At 47.1% G+C, this 16227-nt stretch overlaps 1 protein-coding gene across 1 annotated transcript in view; it reads right to left on the reverse strand.

Moving 5' to 3' along the window:
- Window positions 1-1346: 1346 nt before the first annotated feature.
- Window positions 1347-16227, reverse strand: part of CDK12 (cyclin dependent kinase 12) — a 25254-nt gene continuing 10373 nt past the window's right edge. Inside the window, 12 exon segments of the mRNA XM_035890670.1 lie at window positions 1347-2182; window positions 3036-3482; window positions 5222-5436; window positions 6236-6367; window positions 6979-7095; window positions 7548-7625; window positions 8981-9082; window positions 9648-9704; window positions 10623-10812; window positions 11628-11798; window positions 12459-12598; window positions 14167-14343. Of these exon segments, the coding sequence (XP_035746563.1) occupies window positions 2151-2182; window positions 3036-3482; window positions 5222-5436; window positions 6236-6367; window positions 6979-7095; window positions 7548-7625; window positions 8981-9082; window positions 9648-9704; window positions 10623-10812; window positions 11628-11798; window positions 12459-12598; window positions 14167-14343 (1858 nt within the window). The 3' untranslated portion in view covers window positions 1347-2150.

The raw sequence follows: 16227 nt of genomic DNA on the forward strand, positions 1-16227 counted from the left end.
AGGACCCCCTCGCCCCCGTCCCCCCCGCGGAGGCACTCTGCCAGCCCCACGGTACGCCTTCCCGTAGGAAGAAGTGGCCTGGGTTGGGGCACCCCAGCTGTGACCTGTTCCTGCCCCACTGGAACCGGCGCTCCCCGGCCCCAGCTCGCCGTAGTTTTGAATTTTGGCCTCTGGATGTACCAGCGTGTTGTTGCTCCCCTCGGCTTTCGTAAAAGATTGCCCAACCGAGTGTATGGCGACGGGGACTCTGGCGAAGCGGAGGTCCTGGTCCCCTGGAAACTGGACAGATCCTGTGCCCTGGTAATTGCTCGTCTCCCCAAGGTGGCTCACGGAGCCCAAGAAGGTCCTGCTTTTCCCCAGAGGCTGGGCAGAGGGTTCTAGTAGCGTCTGGCCCGAATTCAGCTCCTCGGCACCAAATCCCCCCTCTGAGCCCTCGGCGCTGTAAGTCCTGGAGGAGTGGGACCGGTTGTAGTCCGCGGCTCTCGAGGCTTGGTGTTCGTGCGTCGCGTGGCCGAGCGACTCCGCTTCTTGCTGGGAAAAGAGCTGCAGCAGAGCAGCCGTCACGGCTGGGTTCAACTCTTGGGCTGCGTTGGAGAGATCGCCTTCGGACAGAGGAGGAGGCGGCGGCGGTCCGGGGGGCTCGGGGGGTCTCTTCTCTGGTGGGAGAATGCGAGGAGGACATGCTGTGGAAGGGTTACTTCTTTTAAACACCACGTTAAAACATCACGCAAACAGATATAAATACATTTATACGAGAGGAAAAAAAAACCAAAACCAAACCAAACCCTAAACAGCCCACCGAGACCGTCCGCTCTCTAGGATGCGCTGGAAGAGAGGCGGAGAGTTTTAAAAACTGGCATTCGTTGCAAGATCAATGCAGATGTTCATTAACGTTTTCCCCGTGCTCGCCCCCGTCCCCCACGCTCCCCACCAGTTGGCAACAGCTGTCCTAACACATGGGCACCCGTGGAGGGAATTCCTGCTCTCGGATCAAAGGCTAACGCCGAGCGGGAGACAGATGTGGAGCCACATGACGGCACGTGTTCCCCGAAAGCGGGGTCTCCCACTGCAGAGGGACGCCGTGCCTGACCGCGCCGGTGCCAGGCTGCGTTACCGATGGGAGCGTGGCCCTGATGGGTTGGTTTAGAACAAACGCAAAACCAAAACCCGACCCCAAACCCACAAGGTATCAGATCCCGACCGCACCCATGAGGGGCTGAAGGGAGCGGGTACACCCTCTCCTCTCCCCTCTTAGCTTCTTACCAGAGCTGGCCCTGCTTCGCCCGGTTTATGACCTGCCCCCCCAAATCAGACCTAAAGTCACAAGGATTTCTGTCTCAAAAGGACCCCTCCTAGCAAAGACAAACCCCCACCATCGCCACGCTCTCACTGCTTGGGTATTACTGCTTTTGAGGCAGCAGGAAGAAGAAAGCGGCCTGGTTCGGCAGAGCTCTGGACTCCCCCCCGTAAGGCAGTGCCACGGCTAGAAGTGACGCTGCGGAGGGGAGGACGCAGCTTCCCGAAGGACACGATCTGCTCCCGGTGCCTCGCGTGCCGACTTTGCTCACAAAACCACTCCTGACTCCTGCAGGCCAACACAACTGAACTGACTCGAGCTCGTTCATCGACAAAAGGATCGGCTACACGGTGGTTAAAGTTCTTACTGGCGATGACACAAGAGGCCACGAACACCTTGTTTGAATCAGATCCTCAAATCATTTGCAAAACTGGTTATTAAAAAGGTCAAACTTTATTGTGAAAACCAGTAGTCTTCCAGGACCACCCCTCCACCCATATCAGTCAGTCCACTTTAAAACTAGATTGTATTTAAATCCAGAAAACAATCTTCAGGTAATTTTAAAGCCAAGCTGATTTGGGGACAGCATATCATTTAAAATAATTATAAACAGAGAACAATGTTATTTGATTGAATCTGCTCTACAATAACCTAGTTATCTTCCAGTACTAGGGCAAAAAAAGAGGAAAAAAAAAAACAAAACAAAAAGAAAAAGCACGATCACAACTGGCTTGTGGTGGGCGGGTGTGTTGAAGGCACGAGAACACAGCACGTTCAGCTACATTGCAGAGGAGTTGTGTATCGGGCCAAAAGAGGCTCCCTGGAGAGTCTGAGACATACTCAGGAGGCGCTTCTAGAATTTGGTGAGGTCGTCACAGGATGTTGCTAATAATTCAAAAAATCAACAGAAACAAAAGACATGGAGACATTTACACTCACCTCTGCAAAGGAAATCCAAGAGTTCACTGATACAATCAGGTCTTTTAAACATGCCTCTTACTGGCGCTACAAGAGCCAGCCGTTTGGCTCAACTTCAGAATTTCAGGAGTCAATAAAAGTCAACCCTGTGTATAACCAGGCACACCAAAGCTGGATGCACAAGGTTCTTTAGGTACACAACTGCCCCTACCCCTCCCTTCTAGCACTCTCCAGCACTTCAGTGCTCATGGTCTTTTAAAATCATCTCTGCTTTTTTTTTGTTGTTGTTGTTCTTGAGAGGGCTGGAAGGGAATGGTGAAAAAGGGTTGGGACAAACAAGAAAGGGAAAATCTGCAGGAGATTGAACGTCCTGTGCAAAAAGACCTACCTGAATGTGTCAAGTGATTACTTGGGCTATTAGAGGAAGAACCGACCTTCCAAGTTTTCCTCCGATTTTTGGGCAAACCCCCAAACCTTTAATCTTCACTGACCCATTCGCAGTGGAGCACTAATGGGTTTCATATGCTTTGGAGATGTGAAGCAGAGTAGTATTTTCGTGTTTCGGCTTTTTGCAGTTGTTAAAGCCCCCCCGAGCAGTCCAGCACTTACCGCAGGGAGCGGGTCAGTGTCTTTGTCTTGAAATCTGAGGCTTGACCACATTCTAGCACCCAGCACCTTTCCTCCTCCCTTCCACCCCCCTTGCCACAACGCTCAGATGTCGTGGTTCCTCCCAGACTAGAGGCACTCACATGGAATGCTTGAATTGTTCAGACAAGTGCACGGCATCCAAGATGCACAAGCAATGGTCACAATTATTTACCTGTACTTTCCTCCGGATGCATGGTCGGGGTTTTCCTTGGCCCCCGTTGCTCACTGCTCTTCTCCCCATTGCTTTCCTCCAGGGTTATAACAGGCTCTTGGCTCTTCATCAGCTGACTCAGCAGAACGGCCAGCACGTTCTGCATATCTCCCTGAGCGCTGGCTGTTTCTGGAGTCGCCTGCTCCTCCGGTAGCTGGGCCTCCGCGGGTGGCTCTTCTATGGCTTCCTCTGCTGCTGCCGCCTGAGACTCGTGCTGCTGAGTTGTGGCTTCCGTCAGAGCGTTGATGGACTGGTTGAGAGCCTCCAGCTGCTGCTGCATCTCTGGGTTAGAGTGTACGTTCAACAGCTGGGCCATCTGTGGGACACTCAGATCAGTCTGGCTCTGCAGCAAGTTCAGTAGAACAGCTAGTTCGCTCTGATTCAGCTGCTGGGTGATATCTCCAAGGCCTGCAGGGAACACAGGAAGCATCACAGGAAGGTCAGGCAAAGCTACATCACATTTGTTTGTAATCGTGACACTGCGCATACCCACGAGCCCCTCTTCTCCGTGTGCTTGAGCAAGGCACGGAGGCTCCAGGAGGAGGATTCCAGGATAGTTTGCTCAGTTTTCCACCATCAGCTTGCCCCCTCCAGACTGCGATCGGCTCTGAGCAGCGCTGCAGCAGCACCCCGTGGTACTGCGCACACACTGCACTTGCCCAAGGTTAGCCATAGAGGGAAGCTTCTTCACTGGCCCCTCAAATCCACCAGCGTAACTGCTTGTTAAAATCAGCTCAGTTGAGCCAAACCTCCCCGTTCCTCTGTTAGCTAACCGAGGGCATCCCAAGAATCAGACTGGTGAGCAACCACACCACCAGTTATGGCAGCAAGTCTGAGGATGCGTGATGAAGGACTGGAAACCCTCAGCCCACTTTGGTGGTCATCAGAGCAGCAAGTCTGACAGCAGCTCAGCCCCTCCCAAGGTCTCTGCAGCGCTCCCTCCTGCACTGGAAAGCAGGTTTCCCGGGATGGAGCTAAGCTGCTGTTTGGGATGGAGGCAGGGTGTGTTCCACTGATGCAGCAAAAGAAATTAGGTCAAGCAGAAGGCAATTCCTTGCTGAAAGCTGGCCTAGGATCACAGAGGATTCTGTCCTGACCTGCAAGTACCTAGGTTGGTCTAAAATACAGCCTTTGAGTGGCATCACCTCCCTTCGCACCGTGCTGGAGCAGAGCCTCCTGACTGACACGTGACAAGGCTGTCCATTCACACTGACACCGACTTTGTAACTCAAACTTTTTGGGAAGAAGGGTACAAAAGTTTGGTTTTAGAAGCTTAATTTTAAGCTCCCCTTGCTGGTTGGCAACTAAGAACACGACACTCGCTTTTCTCAGCTGTTTGTTAATCCAACCACCACCTTTTGTCCATCTGCCATGTTTCATTGAACACATGGATTGTGCATTCCCTGGAGCAAGAACTGTCTTCCTTGTTACTTGTCAGAACAGCAGTTGACACAAAGCAAGCTTTAGCCCATATCTGGGTTTTTAGAAGGCTCTACAGAACAATCAGCATGGTCTGGGCAGCTTTGTATATCTCTATGTTCCCAGGAATCAAAATACCTCCCCTTCAACTATTACAGACACAGGAAGGTTGGTCACAGTTTTGGAAACAGCGCACAAGTCCTGGTCCTGCAAGTCTTTATGACCAAGTGATCTTTTCTGCAACAAGCAAAGTGCAATAGTGAACGCTTTTGCCACTGGTCTGTTATATCCCACACCTAATCTTTATATAATTTATCAACGAGATCAAACTTTGGCTTATTTGCACACCTTTTACATGGCTGTACCTTCCAGCCTGTTATCTGCTACTTCACTGGCTTAAGTGACTCAACGACTCCTTTCATTACTCTCTGTGAAAGCATGCTTCGGAACCAACAATATAACTCATAGAACAGATTCATAGTCAGCTCATCAGTGAGTGACTTCTGAAGACCAGCCAGAATGCTCTGCAGCCAATAGTTTTCACAGCAGAGTTAAGAAAAGGGGGGGCAGAGGAAGAAAATCAGGATAGGAAGATTCTGGAACGCCCTTTCTGTAGAAACAGAGGTGAAAGAACCAGACGGGCTTGAAAATAGACTTAAGCCTCCCACACCCAGACCAGAGAGGTAACGTATCAGAAGGAGCCTTTTACAGACCAGACTGGCACTGACCTACTGCATCTCCAGCACCAGACTCTGTTTTGAGCTGGGCAGGCTGTGGGTGCACAGGACTGCTGTTGTTTTTGACAGTGTCTGTGCTTGTAACAGAGGTAGTTTCTTTCCGAGAAACTTTTGATAACGGTGGCTCCTCCACTGCAATCCCGCTTTGCCGCTGCCGTCGGCGTTTCTTGCTCCACAGCTCGTGGCAATCCTGCCAGTGGGGAAGGCTGGAAGAGAACAACACTTAGCAGTTAAGAAACACGGCAAGAAAACCCATTTAATCCTCAAAGACCACAGAAAGTTATTAGTGCCGTAAGAGAAGCACAGATGTTCCTCTGACTGCAACCATTCTATTAAACCAAGAAGGGGCAAGTTCTAGAACCAGGAAAAGCAGCATAATTGCATGTGAATCATTTAATTTGCACTGGCATCTCACCCCTGAATGGACTGGGTTAGTTACAACGCACACGAGCCCCAGGGACTGCAAGTCCGCCAAGCTTTGAGAGTCTGGTGGCTTTAAGAAAGCAGCTGCCTTTAGTAACTCTGAAGGAAACAGGACTCCAAAAAGCTACTGCCATACCTGCCCAAAAAGCAGCTAGAGAGGAGTTTTAGAATCTGCTTGACTGGAGTGCGAGAAAAGAGCTGCAGCGTGACACTGCTCAACAGCCACTCTTCTAGTCAATTAACAAGCAGCATAAACGAGGCCTGGCCAGTCCTCCATGGCACAGAGGACAGGGATACGCTATGTGCTACTCTTGCATATCTTCCAACAGAGTTTTAGAGCACCTTACAAGCATTAAACCGAGCTTTATAAAACCAGCCTGTTATCAGGCAGAAAACCAACAGCACAGGAAGAGCTATTTGCTCAGCCGTATGACAAAACGCAAGGGCAGAGTTGGGAAAAGAACCCAGAAATCATAACTTAATTCTGACTGAAAACAAAACCCCAAGGCCAAGCCAGTGGCTCCTTCCCAAAGCTCATTAGCAGAGAACCCATTGCAGTGGAGGATGCCAGCTGGAACTTACTCTGGAGGTGCCATTTTGCTGAGGTCAACATCCTTAAGGAAGTCACTCTGCAGGGCCTGTTCTGCTGTGCAGCGCTTGCCAGGGTCTAGCGTCAGCATGTGGTCCAGCAGGTCGAGAGCAGACGAAGGAATGCTGCGCAGAGAGTTGGAAATAGGGTGGAGTTAAGGGGTTGTTCTGAACAGGGGGAGAAGCCCACTTTCAGAGAGATGCCTCAGGCCTAAGAGAAACCCACGCAATCAAAATTTATTACTACGTGACGCAGCAGCTCAAAGACGTCGACAGGCATCAGATACGTGATATTTTCAGTCTAATTTTTGCCATTTATGAAAAGCAACTCTGCTACAAACCCCACAAGATTATCCCACAATTATACTCTCCCCGCAAAGAGCATGTCTCTGAAGTCAGACAGCCTCAGTGCTGTGAGAACACCACGCTGTCAAGCGTCCTTTCCAGTGCAGGCCCTAGCTAGAAGTGTCGCAAGTGTGTGGAGGCAGGTAACCCCACCGGCAGGCACCTGTGGCAGATCAGATATTTAGAAAGGGGACAGTGACCCCATTCCAGCCTTCCCCAGAAGGGAGAAGCCCCCCTGGAGAGGGCTGCCTGAGGGCAGAAGGCAAGAAGGGGAAGCACTGCTTTATCCTGCCAGGTAGACTAGAGCCGAGGGACAGCAGAGGAGTCGCATGACATAAGAGAAGGCCATAACCCCCACGCAGCCACTTATCCTCTCTTCTAACAAAACTCACAAGGAGAACTCCTCACGCAGGCGCCTTCGGTATTGCTTCTTCGGTTTCATAGTGTTGAAGTAGGGCAACTTGATGACATCTGGCCACACCGCTGGACAGGGGCTCCCACAGAGCCGGCTGAGAACCAGAAAAGCAGAGCACGATCAGCGGGTGGAAGGCAGGAGGAGAAGAGTCACCAACCCAAGTGAAAACGTTTCCTTTCAAAGTCACTCACTTAACCTAGGTCTGGGCATACTTCAGTGAAGATCAGATAAACCTCAGGTTAAAAAGTAAGGATAAATCCTCACCTTGAGTTTACAAACCATCCACCACAATGAATTTTCAATGCAAGACGCAATTTAGGTTCACAATTTTTGCGCTCAATTAATGGAGCAAAGTTTACTGAGGGTACATACGTCAGCAGCCACGGACGCCTAAATGCCTAACTATTCACGTTTGCAGTTACAGTCGTTTGCTGGTCTTATTTTGCAGGCAGGTTGGAGAAAAAGGGCTCTTCTAACACAGAAGCCGTGTGCATGAGCAGTTTCTGCAGTACCTCTTCTCATAGGCATGCATGTGCAATGCTTTACCTGATTAATTCAAGCTGAGCCAGTTCCAGATTGGCTTGAAAAATAGGCTTCTTTGTAAACAGTTCCCCGAGGATACAGCTGGAAAGAGGAAAAGCAAGAGGTCACGACAGCAAACCCTTGGGATGATCGTTTGAACACTGCAGCATTTCTGTTCAGAAGCAGGTTTGCCTGAGGAGAGTTATTTGCATCAGGGCTTGTAGTTGAGAACTGACAAACTAACCTATGTGTACAGCCACCAGTTCTAGGCAGCTGGGAAATAACATTCACTAGTAGTTGGTTAACATGTCACAGGCTTCGTGCTTTAACTCTTTGCGGGGAAAGGAGGATGTGTCAACAGCGTGACAAGAAAAAACAGACCCAGCCCGTTTATCTTTTCAACTTTGCTGTCACAATTTGGGGGCTAGCTGCGGGCCCAAATTATCCTCAGCTGCCAGTAGCTTAGTTTGTCATCGCCAGGCGCAGGACATTGCCTTGTACACACAGCGTTCATACGCACGCGCGTTTGTACAGCTGGGAGGGGAAGATGAGGAAAGAGGGGACAACTCTGACTCATTCAGTCCTTAACATCTACCCTTAAGCCTTCTGACAGGAATGACAATCGGTGCCAAATAGAGCTGTGGTCCGATACAGGCACCCATCTGCTGGAATTGGGCTAACCCCGCTTGTTTGGCACAGGACACCGAACAGCAACTGGACCTCACGGCCAGAATTTTCAGAAGGAATTATCAGGGCCTGACTTTCACAAACCTTTGTTGGTCGTGTACTAAGGTCTGTTGAAAGTTTACCTGGGAATATCGCAATGGGAAGTACGCACTTTGGGAAATCCAGCACCACTTCTGAATGCTGAATCCGAGCCTCTGGTTCTGAATCACTTGGAAAGTTCCATCTTTGTGGCTGAACTGCCCAGACTCCTCCTGTTCATGAGGCTCCCTACACTACCAGAAACCTGAAATCTCTACTTCAAAACATTTCCTAGATTTAGCTGAAAAAATTAGGTGACAAACAGAGCAATTTGAAGAGGTTACAGAAAAGCTCTCTATTCGGTCATTAAAACCATACACTGAAGCTATGACCAGCACAGTGTAAGCTCGACACCCCTTCTGATCTTTGGGGTACATCATTATCCAAGGTTGGTTGATTTGGTTTTTAACTAGTGAGACAAGATATGTTTTATGCTCTCACACGTCAATATCAAGAAAAGTCTCATTCTAGGAGGTTTTACTAAACGGTATAGCTGTCGTTAGGTGACACACACCTATTCCCTCAAAGCACAGAATTTTGAAAGTATTTCTACGCTGTCATAGCATGCTCTGTCTAGCTGGCACATGTACAGTTTCAGAAATTAGCACAAATCAAAGACTACCTTCCATTAGAACTGTTCTATTCAAGTTCACAGCCCAAACAGGACAAAAAGATACAAACCAGGCACTTACCCACAGCTCCACACATCTATGGCTGGCGTGTAACGCTCCTCACCTAGCAGCAATTCTGGAGGTCGATACCATAATGTAATGACTTTATTTGTGTATGGACGGCTGGAACACAAGGTACAAATACAAACTTATGACAAGAGCCACAAAACCCTTACAAACTGTAATTCTTACTTCCAAACTGCAGAGTTAGGCACGTAAGTAGAAGCAGTGGGCTTTTAAGTATCTAGACTTCCGTAGCACCTGCCTGAGTTAAATAAAGCTGATGAGATACCACAGATTTTATAGGTCTGCCTGTGTGTACAAGACAGTAAGTTGTAGGTACCCAAGACTGAACAATCCTGACCTGTAAGAGGCAGCAGCAGGCTGCCATGACTGAACAGCAACTGATCTCAGAGCAAAACATGGTCCCTGGCAGGTCCATGGGAAGGAGAGAAGATGTTTGGTTCTTTACTGGCTGGTTTGTCTCATGGAAGACTATTAATACCAGCCAGGAGTATATTTTTTCTGACAGCTGGAGCGGCGTTATACCACTTACTCCATCCTGGAAATCATTTCTCAGGCAACGCCAGGACTTCCAAGTGAAGGGGCCATGCAGACAATAAGAAGAACGGAGCTCCTCCCACCTATGTAAACCATTTTCCCCTTCCTCCACCCAACTATGCCTCACCTCTCCTCCGAGCTGTAGAGTCGGGCAAGTCCAAAATCTGCAAGTTTGATTTGCCCACTGAAAGACAAAAAAAAACAGTCACTGGTTTGAATCACAGCTGGGCTCACATGCTGCAAGCAATACGAGGTACGGAAATCTCTCCATGCAGCAGAAAGGCCTAACAAAGCAATGTTTGCAGTAATTACTTTTGGATACGCCAGTCTTAATTTTTCAAACCCTATTTAATGCTTCAAAGAAACAAAAACTAAACAAACAAACAAGCAATAATTTGGCTTCATCTCTGTCACAAACCCTTCCCAACAGACCAATGTCCAAGAGAATTTTTTTTAGATGGATATCCAGACATGTGGATGCAATTACGTGCAGTATTATTCTCACAGGCTCAAAGTTTTCTTATGGGTATCCAAATAAAGACTTGAGAATTAACAGCAAATGAATAATTGTTACATATTCTGTGATGAACTACGTTATTGCCAAACTTTGCTATCTAGAGAAGAGAGCATTCGTGGAGAAGTGCTACTTCCTACCTTAACCCTCAATGGTTTCTCTGCATACAAGCACTTCCAATAATCAGTATTTTTGCCAAAATGCCACGGAGACTGAGCGTACACTGAGACCCATTTACTTTAAGTCAACATGAAAGAAAGTTAACTGTAAGGAGCTGTGAAACAGTGAGCAGAGAGCCTCACGTGGAGGGACCACTACCAAGAGCGAGTTAAGGAGAAGGCTGTTAGGGTTGTTCACCCTCGCAGCAGGAGCCGTGTTCTCAGCCAGCAGCAACACCCAGGAAAGCTTAATTACAACCATCCGTTACACCACTGGTGGAAACACGCGGGGCTGTATTCCTACAGTGGATCAACATCTCCTTCCTGTTCCTAAGCACACTCGGGGTGAGGACAACTGTGTGCTCTCCAGCTGAACCCAGGGAGAGCGCTGGGAAGAGCTTGGACAGAACCACATCTACTCCCAGGTTACCTGTTGTTCAGTAAGATGTTGGAGCACTTAATATCTCGATGAAGGAAATTCTTTTTGTGACAATAATCCAGACCCTCCATTAACTGTTTCATGAAAGACTTGATATGGTCCTCTGAGAAATGTACCAAGCCAGATTCTAGCAGCCCCATTAGGTCATGGTCCATGTACTCAAACACAAGGTAAAAGGCACCTGGTAAAATCGAGAGAGAAACGATTTAAGACAAGAAAGGAGAGACAAAGAAAAAGGAGGAATGAAAATAGATTCAATTGTTGAAATACTCTTTTTTGTACACTGTTGGTGTTTTCTTTAAGGCAGCCTTGTGATATCTAGGGCTTACTGCGCATCCTAGAAGATTTTTTTTTTCTCAAAGGGAGAAAGAAGCCCAAAACAACTGAGTAGCCCCTCTAATGCATCAAGCTGACATCTAAAAATCAAAATATGTTCCCAAAATAAATTTTTTTTAAATCCTAGTCATGTTTACCCATTTTGTTTTTTTCTTTCAAGCTAGTCTGTTGAAGAGACTACTGCATGGCTTGAACGGATGTTTGTGCTGTTCCCTTCTCTCTCATGGAAGAGAAGGCCCCAGAACAAAAGCTGGTGGGATGCTGGAACACCCTACCTTCCACAGCGACAGAGGACAGAAAAAAATTCACACTGTTAGTAAGGTTGCTGCCACTAATCACTGTTAGAAGTGACCCTGTAATGGCTTTTTTTTTTTTTTTTTTAAAAAACTGCTCTTTTGTGACTCTACAGGAATGCAATGCATCCTTTTAAGCCCGTGTCTACCTCTGCTCTGCAGTGCAACAACTCATTTTAGCTGGAATCTATCCTTTGATGTAAGGCCAAATTGAGATGCCAGGCTTGCTGGAACTATGTATCAAGGAGGAATACAAAAAAGAAAACCTACACTAGAGTTTAGATTTTTAGCTTTACGCTAAGAGTAAACACATGGAGTTGCATCACCTCTTTGGCTAATCAAAGCCACACCCTGCAGCAAATACTACCTTTGTCCTTCTTGAAATCCAGTGCATCTTGTTTGTCCGTGACAATTTCCTTCATGTTAACAACACTGCGGTGAATCAGCTGCCGAAGGATTTTGATCTCACGGATGGCCGTGATGGGGAAGCCTTCCTTTTCATTGTCCAGTCGCACCTTCTTGAGAGCCACCAGTTCACCTGCCAGAACAAGCCAGCGTCAAAGCCTCTGCACCCGTCACTGCTAACAACTCTGTGGGTTTCCAGGGGGAAGTTGAAAGTAGCGATGAGCACAGTCAACATCCACCGAGAAACAGCAGAGCCATCTTTAGTTACCACCCCACTAATTTTTGTTACATTGCTCTGTCAAAAGTTAATCCCCCCAACAACTCAAGACAGATGACACCCGTGCTCCTCCTAATCTGCTTCAGAGGGAAGTCACACAGGTGAACTTAATTTTACCCTGGAAACCACTTCAGTTCTTTTCACAAGCTCTGCTACAATGAAGCCTGGTTTGGAAAGCAGGGGTTCAGCTGGCAGCTGTGGCTACACCTACCACGGCCATCTCACCATGTGTCAAATTGTACCCACAGGGCACACGATTTCACTAGCAGGGAGGGCAACTGGGCACTAACCCGCAGTCACAAGGATTTCAGAGCTTTTTTTCAGATTTCTTTTGCCCCGTTTGAAAACATCTGATGTAAATAAATATGCTTATTCCAGGGCTGGAGCCATTTCTAGTTCTGCAGGTATTTATCATTAACTGGCAACACCGCTAACGCTGGAATGGGTTTTAAGCACACCCCCAGTAACAAGGCCTTAAAGAAGGGGAGCCAATCTGAAGCCACTTGGCATCCTTACCTGTATCCTTGTCCTTGGCTTTGTACACCTGCCCGTACGTCCCTTCTCCAATAATCCCAATGATATCAAACTTGTCCACGCAACGCTTCCCCCAGTCGCTTTCCGTCTGTCTCCTTTCCCCATACCGAGGACAACAGATTCTGGAAGAGGGAAGAGGACAGTTAGGCACCCGAGTCCTCCACCCCACAAACAAATGCCCATTCGACTGTTTTAAGCTGAATCCTAATAACAAAAAGCAAAGGTCAGGCACCCTGTCTTTACACTCCTGGCAACCGAGCGTTCAGTAGAGTTTAATGAATTATGTTGTAGAATCCCAACTACTCCAGACCCCGGCACCGCTACACAGGGATATCATCCTTCTGTTTCATTCAGATACTAACGCGCGCCAGCCAGAACACTCTCGCTATCAGATCCTGTCACTTCAGTTATGCATTTATCATCTGCATACAGCTAACTAGCAATACGTCGTTCCTCCTGGGGAAATAAGGAGTGCAAAGAGCGGGGAAGACAAGCAAACTGGATATTATGCCACCTCAATTCTACAGACTGTGGAATGGACTGTAGCAGAACCATTCTGCTATAACCTACCCGGGGCACACGGTCAGCTACACACATCTCTACAAACATCTCATTACATGCTTTTAACTGAAAGTATCTTGAAGGAGAACCAAACCAATACCTTCATCTAAAAAATACCAAAGAATTATGCTACAGTAGGACAAAAAAAAAAATCAGTGTTTGGAATCGTTTGCAGAAACACCGGACATTTGATTTTTATTTATAAGAAAGCACAGGCAGCATTCTGTGCACAAAACGCCAAGGGAGCTTGCTTCCTTGCCAATTACATAAATTTTGTTATCGGGGAAGCTGTATATGCCATGCGACACGCCCAATACTTCAATCACACGTGAAGAAAAGGCGTATGTCTCCTATTGGGAATAACCGATTCCTAGAAGCACCAGGAGCTTTATACAGGGACACTCATCAGGAGTTTTCTTTGACCTGCAGGCTACGGGCTAAATCAAAAGATGAGAGAGCTTTCAGGGTAGATGTGAACTGGAGATTGAATAGGACACACTCCAGCAATTTCTACCACTGAAAGGGTCAAAGGGGAAGACAACAGAATCCGTCACCGCCTTGGTACGCCTAAACCATAGCCTCCATTTGGTGCCCAATTTACACAACCTCCTCTTCTTCCCAAAGTGCTGTACTGTTAATTCTCAAATAGATGGGGCAAGTGGCCTTCAGCTCCGAGTGGTCCAAATATGCAACAACCCACAGGAAACAGTTATACCATAAGAAAAAACACAGAAACATGAATGCGTTTTCTCCACATTTCACTTCCCTCAGTAAAGACAGCACTCAAACGAGTCTGGGGACGAAAGAATTTGTAAAAACTGAACTAAATCTGGCTAAAGATTTATAAGTAAGTGCATGTTCAGCGTTCTCCCCATCCGATAAATGGTGGGGAGGCTGCTGAGAGGTGGCAAAGCATCTGCCAGGTTCAATTTCAAAAACAACTGCACTTCCAACAGCGCCGTCTCCACACGGAGCAGAGGGCATGCAGTCAGCTCTTCCAGGAGTGCTGCAGCGTACTGACACATGAAGCTTTGGAAACCTAGACTGACATCCGTATGAACAAACAGAAAACCTAACGAGTCAAAAAAAAAAAAAAAAAAAAAGCTGAAAAAAAGAAAGCCAGCCTTACTTTGGTCTCTTTTTGAACGGTTGCTGAGGTGGTGTGGCTGCCTTTGGTTCCGGGGAGTCAGGAGGAGATGGATCCCCTCCAGGGAGCTCTGGAGGGAGCGGGAGGTCCGTGAGTAAGTGTCGTGGTCTCTGCTCTCTATCTTTCTTCACAGGTTTTGGAGGAAGAATCTCTTTTGGACTAAACTCCGAAAAGTTAATACAATACACAAGTCAGACTTAACAGCCAATTAACAAATAAAAAAGCCTACTGTAGGACAACAGCTCCTGCTTTGCAAACGTCAAGCGAGGAGCACAAGTTTAAAGTGCCAAAATTAGCAGAGCCAAGTATAAAACAAAAGAGCCTTAAATTTTACAATGATAATACATCAGGAGAGAAAAGCATTAGGTTTGAACGCACCATCTTCAAATAAACACACAGCTCTCTGCAACTAGAACTTGCTCAATTTGCACAAATAAGTAGCTATTCTGAGCTGTAAGGCAGCTCGGGTTATCAGCCAGCACCCACTTTCCGACCCCTACTTCCTCTATTTAGTCCATTTATCGCAATGAAATTAAATGCATGACTTGTTAAGGACCACTATAAATACGAACCCAGAATTAAATCTCTCTACATAAGTAACTTTTAGTTTCTTGGCAAGGACTGAAAGGAAGCTCTAACTTGTGAATATTGCTGAGAAACCAAAAGTTGACTTTTAAAAAAAAAAAAAATCAAGTTGCCAATGGCATCAGAAGCTTGGTTTAGACTGGCAAGAGTCTCATAAGCAGAGCCTAATTTCTCTCTCATGTATGCAGCAGGGAGAATTCCTATGTCTGAGTAGTCAGGAATTCTTCTCCACGCAAATCTCCGCTTTACCAGAAAAAGAGAAAGATTAAGAGATACGAACAAACTTCCCAGGTTCATTTTCAGGGCGGCCAGCAGGAGTTTTGCTGTTTGTCAGCATCGCCAGGTCCAAGGCTTCAGCACAGAGAACTCCGCATAAACAAACTGATGGAAGTAGGTCGTTTTCCCAATTTTTTTATTAGACACTGCCTAATTGCATGAAAATCTCTTGCGAAATATAGTTAAGGAACAAGTAAGATGAAGAAGGATATTATTCTGGCACTGAGCTCCGACATCTTCTGTAAAAGATGGGGGAGCAATCTTATCCCACTGCTCAGAAGTCACCACACAGCTTGCAGAACTAACATCACGCCAGCCTAGACCTCTGGAGGAAAGCCTTCACTGACGGGCACTGTTACCAGCGGTACGTATCCTAGAGAGATCAGATGTGGGACAGCTGGATGGGCTGAAGCTCACCCCCCATTAACTGCAACTCCTTAATGTGCAGAATGATACCCAGCCAGGTCACTCCACCAAGGCAGAATCCACGTTAAGCCTCAGAAGAGGTTCCTCAAAGCGGGATCTAGACAGCCAGGGCGTACAACCGCATGTAGGGGCCACGAGGCTTAGTTCCAGCAGAACAGATCAGCTAGGTTTTGCTTTCTTTACAGCTTTCATCTATGTATTTGAAGCACTGACCTAACATCTGACCTAACGTCCAGTTCTTACAGATTGAACATTTACAGTAACAAAAAAGCAGTTGTTTATTTGACTCTGTGTTTAATCCACTTTAAATACCAATTCATTTGTTCCCGATAGTATTGAAATATCTAATAGTATATCCTAAGCTTGGGCCTTTTGACCCTGTCAGAAAGATTCAGCCTTTTTCCCAGACACATATCAAAAGCCAACTTCTTTGCAAGACTTCTTGGGAAGGGTGCAGGCATGTTTGTAGGTTTAACTTGCAGGTGCTCAGCCTTCCAGGAGGTCCTTTCCCTTCCTCTTACCAAGTAGTTACCATTTTCTTGCTGACACACTGTTATCCGTGCTTAGTTAATCAATTTGCATATCAGCAGTAGCGCTACTAGATGGTTACTGTAACTTTAATTACCCCCAGAACATTTGGACATTTCAGCAGGCATTTCTTTCCAAGTGAGAAAGCTAAACAGACCCTTCAGAGTTGCCCAAGCAGAAAAATGAGAAGCCGCCAACGCCAACTGCCTAACGAAGGCTCCTAGAAGC

The sequence above is a fragment of the Egretta garzetta genome, unplaced genomic scaffold, assembly GCF_000687185.1.
Source record: "Egretta garzetta isolate BGI_Z169 unplaced genomic scaffold, ASM68718v1 scaffold993, whole genome shotgun sequence".
Classification (NCBI taxonomy): domain Eukaryota; kingdom Metazoa; phylum Chordata; class Aves; order Pelecaniformes; family Ardeidae; genus Egretta; species Egretta garzetta.